The sequence below is a fragment of the Daphnia pulicaria genome, chromosome 9 (assembly GCF_021234035.1).
Source record: "Daphnia pulicaria isolate SC F1-1A chromosome 9, SC_F0-13Bv2, whole genome shotgun sequence".
Lineage (NCBI taxonomy): Eukaryota > Metazoa > Arthropoda > Branchiopoda > Diplostraca > Daphniidae > Daphnia > Daphnia pulicaria.
In genome coordinates, this window is record NC_060921.1 from 2903038 (window position 1) to 2918667 (window position 15630).

A 15630-nucleotide genomic window follows, 5' to 3' on the forward strand; every position below is an offset into this window, starting at 1 on the left:
ATTTCAATCTATATAGCGTGTGAACTTTCCAAATCCTTGAAAGAAGAGGTCCCTCATCTTTTTTCGGATGATGATTTGCCACCATCACACGGCCGTCATCCCAAAAACTAAAAAAAAAAAACCGGTCGGATATGACAAGACATTGTTTTACATATTCATTCACATTTTCCCTATAAAACGTTCAAACGTTTTCATTATTTATCGTGTATCGAAGTCGATGCCGAGTAATTGACATTTTTCCATTGAATTCATTAAAATTCGAACTTGAGAGAGAATTATAAAAGGTGCGACCCGTTACATTGATTGCACTGATTTGGAATTAAAATAAAAATAAAAAAAAGGTGTCGACTATTTTTTGATTAAAGATAAAATAATAATAAAAAAACAACAACAACAAAGGTTATGTGCAAAACAATGTGAGCTGCAGCATACATATAATATACCGGTATATATTTACACTGCCGTATATGTGAGCGGAGTCTTGTAGGTGTATCAAAACGCGCTCTGTGATTAGAGACGGGGAAATCCGACCGGTTTTTCACATGGCCGTCATCACAGGCGCGCGTAAAATGTTGGAATTGCCGTGATATATGAAGGAGAAAAAAACAAGTAAAAGGGGGTAGAAGAATAAGAAGAAAAAAATATCTGGCGCCAACGACGACTATAGCGCTCAAGGATTTGGAAAGTTTCTCAACTACGACGAATTTTTAGATTTGAAACGAACGGAAGCTCATTAATTCCCAGCGCGCATATGTAGTACAATATTCGAATTCAAAGAATTCACGAATATATAGTCTAGTATACGTAACAGGAGGGGGCGAATATTAATTTTAAAATTCAAAAAAATGTTCCTCCAAAGAGACAAATGGAGAAGGTCGTGTATGTAATGCCGAGTGTTTTATAGGCCCCCCCCCCCCCGTTGTTGGATATTTTCACAGAGTGACTGGCCCAGCAGCAGCATATCATTTACAGGCAATCTGTTTTGACTATATAGCCAGCACTAAACGAGTGCTGCATTTATCGATATATATTTTCCCGGGTCCCGAAAATACGGGTCGACATTCCTCCAGATGATTTGACATGGTCCTTGATCTCGTTTCACATTATATGTGCGTGTCCCCATCTGGTTTAATAATAAATAGTTGCAGCAAGTTCTGTCAATTTCGCCCACACATTTTACGGGTCGGATTCTCTCACCGAGAGGCCGACGACGATAAAAATCAAATCGATGGGGGAATAATCCCCCCCCAGAAAAAAATAATAGGGACAAAACAAAAAATCTTAATTTTTAAAAAACTGCGCACAAATATTTTCAAACGTGAATTTTCTCTTTTTTTTTTCTTTTTTATTCGGGAATAAAATAATTAAAAAGCTTGGCGAAACTAATCATTATTTTTGCGCGAGGTTAAACAACGGGAGATATCTAATAGAATCGATCATCAAAAATCAATCAAACAATTTTCGCGAATGTATAGGATATGCCGTTAGATTAATATTCGCCTTCCTACGGATATCCTTGGGTTCAAATCGATTTCTATGATCCGCCGGGCTTAATATTATCAATCGAACGGGACTTTCCAATAATATATCTATACACAATAGTGTTGTTATATACAACCGGATATGCTCATAAAAATATATAATCAAACGTTTAAAATGTTGACAAATAATCAACTTTGGAATTTTAAAAGTTCCGCACCTTGACACTATAAGACTTAAAAAAAAAACCCACCCAGTTTATTTTCCCGTTGCGATCTGTTTCACCTTTTATGTCTACCAAGTGACATAACACACATATATCCGCATGTACGCAACTCATGTAGTATATTTGCATATTTAATCACGCGAGTTGTGCCGGGAATATACTACCATTTTCAGAATATAGTTCGCCGGAATATTATCTAGAGACCGGTTCCGTATATTATAATACGTTCATTCGGCGAACTCTTTGGTGTATTAGCATATAACAAGGTTTCGATCTTGACATAATAATCGACGCGGTATTATATCGGAAATTTCTTGGAGAGATATCAGCATAAATATTCAAAACAGCTGGTGAAAAACCAGGAAACCTATACATCTAACGATCTTTCAGTTCTTCTAAATTCAGAGCGACGAAGGTTACATAATCTCAAATTGGGAATATATGAGCAATACCGACGTGCGCCCAACCGAGACCAAAAAAACCCATACAAAAAAAAATGAAAAAGAAATGAGGTCCCCCCCTCTTGCATTATATTTTCGCTCGATTTGTAGCCTACACTGTACAGCAGCGGTTGGCATTGAAAGTTTGATTCCCCCCAACTGTTGGGACTTCGATTCTGCATAACTCTTTTGATGTTTGATTATTCTCTGCTGTACACGCTGTTGGATACATGGCGGCCACAGAGTCTATGTACAAAGGCAATGGGGAATGGCACAACCCATGCGGATAGTTATCGAAACTCACGAGCCACGACAGCGTTCATAATAAGCCACCAAGATGTCACTCATATATGTACCGTTACCAAGAACGCCAAGATCGATGATTATATAGACTAGTTACCCCCCCCAAGTGCGTGTATGTATAGTTTTCAATGTGTAACCACACGCTATAGTAGATGATGTGTGTACGGTGGGGGGACCACCATTAGCGGAAAGGAATATTATAACCAGGAATAGGCAGCAGACACAAGTTGGTGAATTCGTAATCAAGTCGATTGTGCTGCACTGTATGTATACCTGTGCGCATGACGAATAAATTATAGACACGACAACAGCAGTCGACTTGTACCAACAGACGGGAGTTAATCAAGAGTGGCGAATCGCTAGCTTAATCGAGCGATATATATTATATAGCAGTAAGACGCGCACAGTATGTAATTGCCCGTGTCGCCGAGGACATTTGAAATAGTCGCAATGCTGTGACAGCAGAATAACACAGAGAATCGCTCGCTCGCGTACCTCGCTCAAGAATTTGTCCGTCTATATAATATACATTCATCCGCCTGATACCGTATCGAATGACATCATCACGGAAGTATTTTCTTTTTCAATTTGAATTCCCGATTTGATTGCTGTTATTCGGCCGCCCGCGCGTCTACCTCGCTAGTCGCCATGGTATTGCCATTGCAGGTACTAGTGGAATTTCGATCGAAGAAATTCGACAACTGTGCTGGGTCGGGTTTTCATTTTCCCTTTTTTTGTTGATATACCCACGCGCAGATGTTTGTTCAAGGTTGACAAGTCCACACAAAGATACAGTGAAGGTATACACAGGCTAAATACAGCCGACTATAATACAACTGACTGGCCTTTTTGTTATTAAGCAGACCGTGACATATCATCCAGTCGCCTCTTTTGTCGTCTTATCTATTCAAATCTTTTTTCATTTCTTATCACTCGACGTCGATACATTTTTTCGGCGACTATAACAATCAATTAAAAAGTGACTTTTTGCTTTTATTTTCTGCACTGCCATGACACATATGAAATATTGGGAAAAACAACACACCGAAGAAAAATAGCCAAAGATGTGTACACAGTTTGAGATGTCCTATTTTTATACAAAAATCCTCGTGTATGTATATGTTACAAATTAATCTTATTAGAATATAATAAGTCATAATAGAGAATGCCGGGGGGAGGGGTGTGTGTGCTTGCGTAGGTAGGAAGTGGCAGAAGACGACGGCCTTGCCGCCCGCCCACCAACTTGATGCGATTTTATTCCGTTTGGTCCTTTTTTGTGTTTTGTCCAGTTTGTTGTTTTTTTATTATTTTTGTGGTGATAATGTGCGGAACGCGGCAGCGGAGCGGAAAAAACGACGCTGCTGCTGCTGCTGGACGCTGTTACCACCGCCGTAGGGCTGGACGGAGACGGGCGACGGGAAATCATCCAGCACGTCTGATGACTGATGATCCCAATTGCTTACCAATTGGGTTCCGCCCGGCGTTTTGAATAAGATTCCGCTCGATTTCTTCTGGTGGTTCTTCTTCTTCCTTATGGATGAGGAGAACAAATGTTGGGGGTGATGCGGATGCATTTTAGGGGCGACGGTGCTAATGGGTTTGTTCATTTCCGGCAAGGATTTCAGCCAATCGCTGTAGAGTTGGTCGATGGATGGCGGTGATGTGCTGGATGGAGAGGTGATATCAGTGTCGCTGGTCAATTGGTTATTACCAGTGGCTGCCGGAGGTTGAATGGAATGATTGTCCTGGATGAGGTGATTGAAGTAATAGGGATACAATCCGGCCGTGAATAACATTTGAGTTCCTTTGGTGGTGAATCCGAATTTCTTGTGGAGCCGCTGCATCTCAGGGAAAACGTCCGACGAGTCCATCAGTTGAGTTCCGGCCGGAGTTATTCCGGATGCTGGATTCTTGATGACCGGCGACACTTTGACGGATTCATCCAGCACTTTTTCTTCTTCTTCTTCTTCTTCTTCCTTTTCTATTTCTTTTTCACTTTCTTCTTCGTTTTCACTTTTTTCCTTTTTCTCACCTTCCTCTTCTTCTTCTTCTTCTTCTTTGTCTTCTTCCTCCTCCTCCTCTTCTTCCTCTTCTTCTTCCTCCTCTTCTTCCTCTTCTTCTTCCTCTTCCTCTTCTCCCTCCTCCTCTTCTTCCGATCCTTCTTCTTCTTCACCTTCCTCTTCCGATCCTTCTTCTTCCGATGATTCTTCAGAAGACTCTTCCGACGAATCCCCGGATCCTTCCGCCTCTTCACTAGATTCCTCCGACGAATCTTCCTCCGACGACGACGAATCTTCCTTCGACGAAGATGAATCCTCCGCTTCCGACGACGAGTCCTCGCCGCCGTCGAGTTTCGACAACTTGCGAGACCAGTCGCCTCCTCCGCCCAGCACCACCGCCATGTCGTGGTAATCATCTTCCAACGACGACAATCCGGCCGGAATAATCACAGCAGCAGCGCCAGCAGTCTCAGCACCTTTCCCCGTTGCGTTAATATTATTCACTCCGCCGAGATTGGGTCCCGACGGCGTCGTCACTTCGGCGGTTTTGTTCGAGTCACCAATCGCCGACTTTTGATTGAAAAAGGTCATACGGTATTTCATCTTTTGTGCCACTTGATTGGCATTGGCATCCGCTGCATCCGCAATGCCGGCGGCAGGACTGAGCGGAATCGCTTCCGCCATCATCGCAGACACGAGCAAAAGGCCCAGCACTTTGGTGAACAACTGGAAATCAAATCAAATCGAAACCCCCACAAAAAACAAATTAAAATAATGAAATTAATACAAATGGGATTGAATTAAAATAAATACCATGATGCGATTTGACAAGACACTTTTCCTTGATTCCGGTGATGTAACACACAACCAACACCCGATGGAAACCGCAACCAGAGAACGATTGATCTCGTTTTCATCCGGCGCTTAGACTTTTATAGAAATTCCAAACTATATAACAGTAGGATATACCTGGAATAAATATGGCGTCCGCTACTTTTGTTTGTTTATTTTTTAAGGAGGAGGAGGGAGGGTTGGTTTTGTTGTTGGCCAGCACCCGGGCCGGGCCGGCAGCAACCTCGGCCTTGGTACTGAACCTTTCTCCTCTTTTTCCTTGGTCGTTTTTCTGGTTATTTGCACTTGCGTCCATTTGAACAGCACACTCAAACAAAAAAATCAAAAACCCAAAAGAGATTGATATTATACCTTTTGGCTTTTATCTATATACTGCCAGTGTGCTGCGCTTAGACGTGATTTTTTTGAGAAAAAAGGTATTGTCGTTTATTTTCAATTCTGAAAAATGTGTAACACACTCGAGGCTGTCCCTTTTTGTGTGCAGTGCAGCCAATGCTGACGTTGGGTTCCGACGGTCGCACCAAGTTTTTTGTTCGAGTTCTGTCCTCCCGGAAATGCATATCGCAGTCCGACTTTCTTATCTCGAAATTGGTTTGTTTTTCTTTCGGGTTTTTCGGGTTTTTTCTTCTTGTTAGCCATGGCGACATTTAGATTCTCATTCTGTGAATAGATTCAAATCTTTTTGGGGCTTTTTGGGTTTCCCTAAAAAGGAATTGCATCAAATTGATTTGGGACGCATTGTCCTTAACCTCCTCTCTCAGCTCTGACAACATGCAGCACACTTTGCACAGGATTGCTGTTCAAAACGATGTTAAACACAATCGATTTGACAATAACACCATGACATATACGTCATTGTGTGAAGATGGTCTATAATCAGCCGTCAAAGCAGTTCACGGTCTTTATTATTTTCTTTTCCCATTGAAAGTGTTGGCACACATCTGGCGCTCACACGGCGTCGGCGAATATTATTACGCAGCCAATTAGACGAGACAACGTACATATAATATACAGCTGAACACAGGATAGAGACACTTATTTGATGCTCTACACAAAGTTTTCGGCTTGTAATCGACACGTGGCGCATTTAATCACGAAATGCGGGACTACATAGGAGAGAGATAGAAAGAAGCGGCGAAATAATGAAGATGTCGTCATCATCGGCTACCGATTGCCAAAAACCCAGAAATAAATCCAAAAAAACAAATCGCCATTTTATCTATCTTTCGTCATAGTTTTTGGGAGCCTCAGCCAAAGAAGAAATTGCTTTAGACACGGACGAGAGTCATTGGGTCGTGAAATACCCTTCGACACGCCCCTCTTTATTGTATTATATTATAACCCCCAAGATACAAAAATTCTAAAATGGTGCAGAGTCGACTTCCTCGCGCATATAGCTTTTATATAGCAGCACATCGCCCGTCACGCCGTTGCTTAATAGACTGTGAACGTCTATATAATCCTACGTATACCAAACGGTGCACGCCGGCCAGATACAATGCGAATCTAGCCCACGGGACCATCGTCACCAGAAGCAAATCAGAAAAAAAACAACAAAAGAAGTTAAGAAAACCGGACATGGCCCGTCTGGACACACCCAATGTCACGGCCGAAGCGCCGATTATATTATATTATACAGCAACTATATCTGGAAGAAATTCCCAGCCAACCTTTTTCCGAGTTGGCTGGGCAACAATACATCATTCATTTAGCTATTGTGTGTGTGTCAAACGAACGAACTATTTTTCTCAATGCCGTTTCGCAATGGAAAACCATTTTGTGTTTGCGTCAATTTTTCGCGGGAGGCGGTTTTTTCAAAAAATTCAAATAAAACATCAAAGGGCGTGGCGAATTTCTTTTCTTTCTTTCTTTCAAAAAATTACAAAGAAAAAAACCAAACAAGGATCAAGGTTAAAGAGGAACGAAATAACTATATACCCAATAAAAAGAATGAGAAATGTATTATTATTATAGAGCCGACGTGATCTCATCGAATAATGACGAGATAGTCATCGCGCGTTCAGGCATTTCCCGGCAATCCAGTTTGCTGCTTTCGTCCGTGAAAGATAAATAACTCTCGCGAATCGAATGAATACTAATGAGAGCACACATTCCCAGTTATTAACATTCAATAATAGACACTCCCTAGGCTGCTGCTGTATACAGGACTCCCTCGCGTTGGCTATTTGTTGGATATTTTATTCCTCCACAGTCCCCGCCAGTGTCAATTAATTTGGACCTGTTGGATGATGTTTATAGAACAGGTTTGACGTTCATTTTGATGGAAAAAGAATTCCCCTCGTCTAACAGCTTTTTCCTGGGTTTTTATTTAGACGACTAATTGATTGAATGGACTGGCTGGCACACATAGGAATGTCGAAATCTCAAACCAAATGAATTGTGATGTACATGTTGCTGGCCGTTGCTGGCCTTTTTTTTTCGTGAATTGCTGGACGATAATCGATCGATCGGGTGTCTATATATTTCTCGGCTGATTGCGCAACCCGTTCGGCGGGTTCGATAGATATTCTTTTCACTTTGTGTACATAATAATACGCAAATGAAAAAAAGCACACACTTGCCCTCAATGACGACAATCTTTATTGTGAGCGAAAGCTCGTCGGTGAGTGCAACAGCCCTAATTTCTTGACTAACCAAGGACATAGCGTGTGAAAATGTGCATATACAGACAAAAGACATTTGGACATTCTTTCGAAATTTGACCGTTTATTTTTGAACTTTTTTTAAGGGGAGGGGGGATGATTACACACAAAAATGGGACTCCCTATATATTTTGACATAACCGACCATCTAGAAATTGACACTCGACTACGATTTATAACACGAATAATACTTTTGTCTTTTACGGAAATGTGCTACTACAGGGAATGTCATGTGTGTGGAGATTTGGGTGTCGTCTAAAGAAAATTTCAGGACTGCCGATTACGCAAATTGACCTGCAGTTCCACATATAAATATACATCGTACAAATGTTACTCAGAAATTTAAAAAAAAGGGAAAACAATTGGGCGCACAATGGGAATCAAATTTGTCCTAGATATTATATACGAAGGTAGTAGTATAGGTGCTGCTGGATATATGATGATAACGGGGGTTCGGTGAAAGTCGACCTTGTCTTATTATTCAACCAGTTCTGCTGACGGCCGTGCGGGCCGTCGCCACTGCCGCTGATGAGCGAAAAAATCGCAGGGAATTCTGATTGAGCGGCTTGGACACGGCTGGAAAGAAATTGTCGTCGTCCCAATTGGCCAATTGAGTCCCACCTGGCGTCAGCGGTACTGACGATTTCGATTTATTGGCCGCAAATCGATGAGGAGTAGCGGAGGCAGCAGCAGGATTCGATCCGGATTTGTTATTATTCATTCCGGAAAAAAACAAGTGCGGACTGCGCGGTTGGCTGATGCTGGACGGGATGCTGGGCGTCGCCTTGGGTTGACTGTTGACTTTGGAGATGGCCGACCAGTCGGTGCGTCGAGTGCCGGCCAATGTCGTCACTCGGCTCGGTTTCTCCTGGACGATTGCGGATTTCGTTGTGACTTCCACCGCCGCTGACGCCACAGTGGCCGTTTTGACGGAAGATTTATTTTTTGTGGCATCGCCGGATGTGGTTTGATTGGTGGTTGGTTGTTCTTTAGCCTCATCCGCCTGGTGCTGGTGGCCAGAAATGAATAGCAATTGAGTTCCTTTGGTGGTGATTCCGAATTTCTTGTGGAGGCGCTGCATCTCTGGGAAGACATCCGCCGAGTCGACCATCACCGTTCCGGCTGGCGTCTTATTAATATTCTTACCCGATTCTCCTTTCTTCTTCTCATCTTCTTCTTCTTCTTCGCCTTCGATGGAAGAATCGCCGGATGATTCTTCTTCTTTCGATGATTCTTCCGATGATTCTTCAGAGGATTCCTCCGACGACGATGAGGAATCACCCGATCCTTCCGACGATTCCTCCGAAGATTCTTCCGACGAAGAAGAATCTTCACCTCCTTGACCTTCTTCCTCCGATTGGTTTTCCGTCAAAGTTTCGTTTGCATTCAATTGTTTCTCAGTTGAATTACCGACAGATTTCATTGATGGTTCTAATAATTTCTTGTTGGAATGATCGACTGCAATTTCAGAATGTTCTTTTTGGCTGTGGTGGTGATGATGCGATCCTTTGAAATGGCTAATCTTTCGATCGTAATGACCCGATTTGGCAGGTTTAGTTTCCGCAACAGGTGCTGAAATTAATGAGGCGGATGTTTTGTTATTATTATCAGCGCGTTCGGCAATGGATAAAGACAAGATTTTGGGCTTGGCTTTGAAGAAGGTCATTCCGTAGGGACTCGTTTTGGGTTTGCCAATAACTGCTGGATCTTTACCCAAGGGGCCGATCGATTTGCTTTGCCTCTGAGCGGATGATCCTGGCCACGGTTTGGCCGTCGTGGGCACCATCTCGTGATTGTAGAGCAACTTGTTGCTCCGGCTGAAATAGGAGAATCCCGGAGACGGACGGGACACGGGCTTGGCATGTAGAGTGACGGCCGTCAGTAGGACCGAAAGACCCAGCACTTTTGTAATCATCAACTAAAAATCAAATTCAAAAGAGAGACGAAAAAACGGGAAAACCAAATAATCCGTGTACGAAATGGAATCTGCAATTGTGAATTTGTAAACTTGAATTTTCAAATGTTTCTAAATATACTTTACCATGATGATGGGAGTGTATTATCTACTGGGCTAATAAAACAACTGGGTATATAATAGAAGAATAGTTGAATAGCTTTGTTCACTTGTCTTTTGCACGGCAGCCGTTGAATTCGGCAAGTCAAGAGCGTTTGATTACATTCCTGTTGAAAGCGGCTGCTTTTTATCAAGTACCGTCGTGTGTCACGCGCTTGCGGGAGCCAACGAAGAGGGGGGCCTGCGGTGTGGCCGGGTTCTGCTGCCGCCGTTGCGGCCGAAAATCGGCGTGCATTACATGTCCTTGGCTTCATCATCCAACACAAACCCTTTCTCTCTCTCTCTCTCCGTCCCGTTTCTATTATTTGGTTGCACGCAGCAAAGTTGGGCGCTCCGGCGTCGTCGTCGTCGTCGGGTTTACAAATCGAACAAAAAGCTATACACATACGTAATGTGTACAGCTATACCCTATGATAAATTGCGTTTGCTTTTTAGGTAAAATTTCGTCGCCAACTCCCGCGGCTCCGTGTGCCAAACCTGATCCTTTCTTTTTCCACTGATTAGAAATTGGCGCAATTCGACATTCTTTGGTGCGCGTATAGTTTTCGATTATAATTTCCCTTCCGGAAATTTGCTGAATATGATAGTTCGATGATAATTAGTTCAAAATTCTATTTCCCATGAGAGTTTTGAAGATTTCGAAAAATGAGAAGGCCACTCTTCGTTTATTACACACGAAAAAAAAAGGGGGAAAGGTCTTGATATTATTATCGTTGGCTGGCTGGCTGCTGCACCTTGATCTGTTTTATTGCGTTGAACTCTGCACCGTGTTGGATATTATGCACAGCAGTAGACTACTGTGTGATTGATAATATAGCCAATATAGTTGGCTCCATACTATGTTTTATGATGGCCCCCACTTTGGAATATGATTTAATCGCCCAAAGGAAAAATCATTTTATTTTTTTTTTCCAGTGAACATTATATACGCCCTTTGTTAGACTCTTTTTGTTGCTGCTGGTAGAAAAATTCAAACATAATTATACAATACGCCAATTTTTCGACCTCTACTTTATTTTATTTTGTTGAGCTATTCAATGCCATTTATTAGCATTTGTTTTCTTTTCTTTTTTTCAATTGAATTTAAATACAAGGAAAACCACATCAGCGGTGTGGTCTCCGTCTCTGTGTAGATTATAAGCGAGGCCTTCGTCCATTATTGCGGACACTGAACGCGATAATATAAGAAACTCGATTTTTATTTTTACACGTAAAAACAGCCACTAATAATCAAGACGTTTTTGACCAAAAAAAAAAGTCTTTGTTTGCTGTCAAACGTTACATCATCCCCGGCAGTCGTCCATGAAACTTGTCGTTTGTCCAGTCACCTCCAAACAAAACCCCTCGCGTGAATATAATCAAAAATGATTTCGCATTTTTCCTGTATGTATTATGTACATGTTTGTTCCATATATGCACGGAATATGGGAGCCAATGGATTCCATTTACGGCAACCGAAAAATATATTATCCCAAAAACCTGTTATCATCAAGTTCACCGTGTGCAGGATAATAACTGGGTCATTTTTTGTTGTTGTTGTTGCTGCTGCCATTGTTACATATCGCCCCACCCAAATACCAGCAACAAAACAATTTCGTGTGATGCATCGAGCAGTCTCCAGCAACGAAGGTTTATGCTAATACTAGACTATAGACAACTTGCTGCAAGGCAAACAAATGTACATTAAAATTTTATTTTACCGATTTGGCTGCGATTCAAAAGAGTTAACGGGCACACACACATCCAACGAGGTACCATGCCGAGCTCGAGCAATTTCAACGCATTCCTCATTTTGATGTGTTGTGCACTTTTGACGTGTAAAAGGGGTAAAAACATCACGCGTCTTTTTCAATTCGTTCACGTTGTTTGTTTTTGTATCCCATCCAACTGGTTTCAGTCCATATAAACGTGTGTGTGTTATTATTATAGTCATAATAATAATTGCGTGGCCGCGGGATCGAGAGGGTGAAAGTGTTTTGTCCAGCAGCAGCTGCCGCGGTCTATTTGATTGAAAAATGTGAACCATTTTTATCACTCACCAATCCGGCACTAATAGACACAACCCGGCTCTTATTCTTTCTTTTTTGGCTACCCGGCACGTTTATTTTTAAGACCTGGTTGTGAGATTTGCCATACGGGTAAAAAAAAAAGAACCGCAATGAAATTAACCGGCATCAAAAATCAAATCTCGAAAGTTCCAATTTTATTTTTATAATTTATATTTATTTATTATTACATCACCCCAAAAAGTGAAACGAAGAAAAATACGACACGAAGGTTCTATAGCTACACACACATTTTTATTCCCCTTGTAAAATGATGACAGCAGTACTATACACACACTCCCGGCCGTCCGGTGACATTGAAAATCTAATTCAAATCGTGCTGCGCTAAGGTATACAAAAGAATTAAATGGAGAGCCCAGGAGCAGAACAAACCCCATCGTTCATTATATAAAAATAAAAAATAAATTAAATAAAAATAAAAGTAAAATAAAATAAAATAAAATAAAATAAAAACACAAGGTCGTGATATATGTGTGACGCGTCTAATACAACATCTTGACGGTATAGGTATACGTGATGTGGAACCAAATTGTGTCCAAATTCACCGAGAGATGGTTATAGTGTAAATTTATTCATCACTTCCTAGAGAGTAGACCCACCCACACGGCAATCGCCTGATGTATATAGTTGCGTTATATTCAGCCGCAATCAACACGTCGGACGAAAAGATTCGTTTGGAATTCCAAGGTTATACATAAGCCGAAAAAAAAACCCCGAAACTATTCGTTTCGCATGCACAGAGCAGCAGACACACGGGGGCAATCACGAACAATGAACGCGTTCACTCCTTTCGGCGTTCCGAGGGGAGCCCCGAACTCATTTCGAAATGCACAAAACGGTCCCGCCTATATGCTGCAGTGAACGGAGAGAAGAGATAATTGAGTGTAATTGACCACATCATCATGCGCCGAAATATTAGATAATAGTTGCAGGCCTGACGGCAAACGATGGGGACACTCAAAGGGCTGAATATAAAATATCTAACGATTCAATCGTGAATATATGATTAGACAGCGCAGTCGGCGCGCGGGATTGACATGACTCGGCGAATATAGCGCGGAGAATTGATGGCTGTCGTTGCCCCTGCGGTTAGACCGCAGGATTCACTGGAAGAAGCGTGTGTGTGTGCAGCCTAGTATAAGTTGGATATACTATATACTTATTCTTATTATGCAACAGACTTTTGATAGCATATTTTGGCGGCAGGTCGACCTCAAAAAAGGAAAACGTTTCTGACGCTGTATATTATCAAATAGTGTCGTTTTTTTCGGTTTCATTTTCACCTTTCAAGGAGATAGTCGACGTATGACTTGATCGGCGTTTTTCCTTTTCTCTTTGTGCTGCAATTGCTCTTGTTATGTTCGGTGATAGACCTTTTAGATTTTATTTTTAGATGCTCAATTTCAAGATCAGATTGGAAATCATTTTGACGTAATCTTGGCTCTGCTTGTTCCAATAAAATCAAATGCCCCGCCTAGACTTTGACCTTTAGTACGGAAGCCAAGGCTAAATATGTGCTGCTGCGGTGAATCGCTCTGCGTGTGTATCGACTCACTCTTTTAAGCGGTTATTATAAATCTTAGGTCGTTTTCTATTGTTTTCTTGCTTGTATAAGGGCAGCCTTTTTTTGGCTTGCGGGACAATCGTGCTGTCTGAAAGGGCGGGACAATTGACCCATAAATTTTCAAATCTTTCGGGCGCCACGGCAAACGTATTTGTGGATTTGAAAAATATACTGATTTGGGGTGTGTCAATCGATTGGAATTCGCATCGCTAATGACCCAAAAGTGAACGCAATCAACATAACAAGATCAAGGCGCTAAAAGAAAAATAATTCGAGACGGTATATGTACATAATTCTAAATTAAATTCTCCGACACACTCTGAAATATGTAAATGTCTGGAGGATAGCTGCTGATTAAACTGGATTCGGATGTTCAAGTCGAACTAGCTTTTCAGCAACAGGCAAATAATTGTTTGACGTCCATCAAACTGGACTACATTTATTTGTTTAGATAGGCTACTGCCCGGGAGGACCACCATCTTTATATGATGTGAGGAAAGGAGATTGAATGGTATAACAGATTGATTGATTGGCTGGCAGAGTGAAAAAGATTCAATTTCTCATCACGGAGTTGAGTGATTTTCTGATTTCTCGAAAATCGTGTGCGTCTTGTAACTAATCGCGTCTGAAAGACTCGACGGCGGCACTTGGTTTTATACGACGGTGGTTCACATAATCACATGACTCGAAACACGACCGCACGTATTAATCGCCTGATAATTGGATCTCACGAAATCTATTCGTGGGTGAAAATAATAATCTCGGTTGGGATCATTCATACGTTCTTTCCCTTTCATTTTTTATTTTTTTTCCACCTGCCAGCTAGATATTTCATCGCTTGTGTTCACAACAAACACCGTTAACACAAGAAAAGAAAACTTCTGTTGATCCCAGACTAGGTATCAATAAAGAATATAGAGCTTACATTCTGATGTTGGTGGCCCCGAGTGTATTTATCATTTGTTTTTCAAATGTCAACCAAAGATACCGAGCAGCTATTTTCCTGCAGAAACAACGTCCTACCTTCTTCTTCCTAGCTGTGTTAGTGATTGGCCAACTGCCGACGACCGGAATTTATTTATTCACACTTTCACAGCGGGAAGCCCACCACACTGTGTCATCAATGGAATTAACTAATCGCTGAGAATAGGAAAGTCGGTGTAGTTCATCTTCCTACCGCTAGATGTCCCCGATTCTTACAGCATAATCGACCACTAGACTACTAGAGGGCCTTACAACCGGAAGTTCGTCTGCACTCTGCAGTGTTTTCGTGTTTGTATTTCAATCCCCACTCACGTGTCACGTCGGCGGGCGGCTATTTGGCGCCTTATTTCAGTTGCAGCTCAAACACCGGCGCATGCCCAAACACCATGGCTCAAACTTAAAATTTAGTGAAGTTGTTGCCTGCGCAGAACAGTGTCGAAAATGCCAAATTCTTCAGCCCTTGTGTTACGTGATTATATTAAGCATTTGGAAAATTCGCACAAAGTTTACTCATATCTCTATTGCCATGTGTTATCGGGTTATCCACTCTGTGCCCCCTCACACGTGGTTGAAACAAAGCAGCCAAAACAAGATACTGTTTCAAAAGCCAAAGATTCCCTTATGGATGCAATTTTACCATGCTGAAAAGAAGTGAGGCATACAAGGCAATTTAGTTCTGTGTCTTAACTCTTAATCGCCAAAGTATCTGAGGCAATGAACTAAAGCGTTCAGTGTCAGCCTCACCTACCTATTCAAACTGCCATACACTTCTTGCTTGATCTGAAAAAAACAAGAACTCCAATATCAAGTTTAGGTCAGCAGCAGCAACTCCATCAGTTCGAACAGCAGTTGCTTGCATGTTAAAAGGCCCTTTGTCAAGTCCTACACAATATCGAGGTACATACAATAAAGTACCTAGTTTTTTTAAATAAAATATCTTATAGTTTGTTTTATTTTAGGCAAGAACAAATCCTTTCAG

General features: G+C 41.7%; 1 protein-coding gene across 1 annotated transcript; it reads right to left on the reverse strand.

The window, feature by feature from the left end:
- Positions 1 to 8010: 8010 nt before the first annotated feature.
- LOC124313060 lies at positions 8011 to 10160 on the reverse strand. The gene is made up of 2 exons (XM_046777762.1): positions 10005 to 10160; positions 8011 to 9881 (listed from the first exon to the last, which is right to left on the reverse strand). The coding sequence occupies exons 1-2, from the start codon at positions 10005 to 10007 to the stop codon at positions 8445 to 8447; spliced, it is 1440 nt and encodes a 479-aa protein (XP_046633718.1). The 5' UTR covers positions 10008 to 10160; the 3' UTR covers positions 8011 to 8444.
- Between the last annotated feature and the right edge of the window lie 5470 nt (positions 10161 to 15630).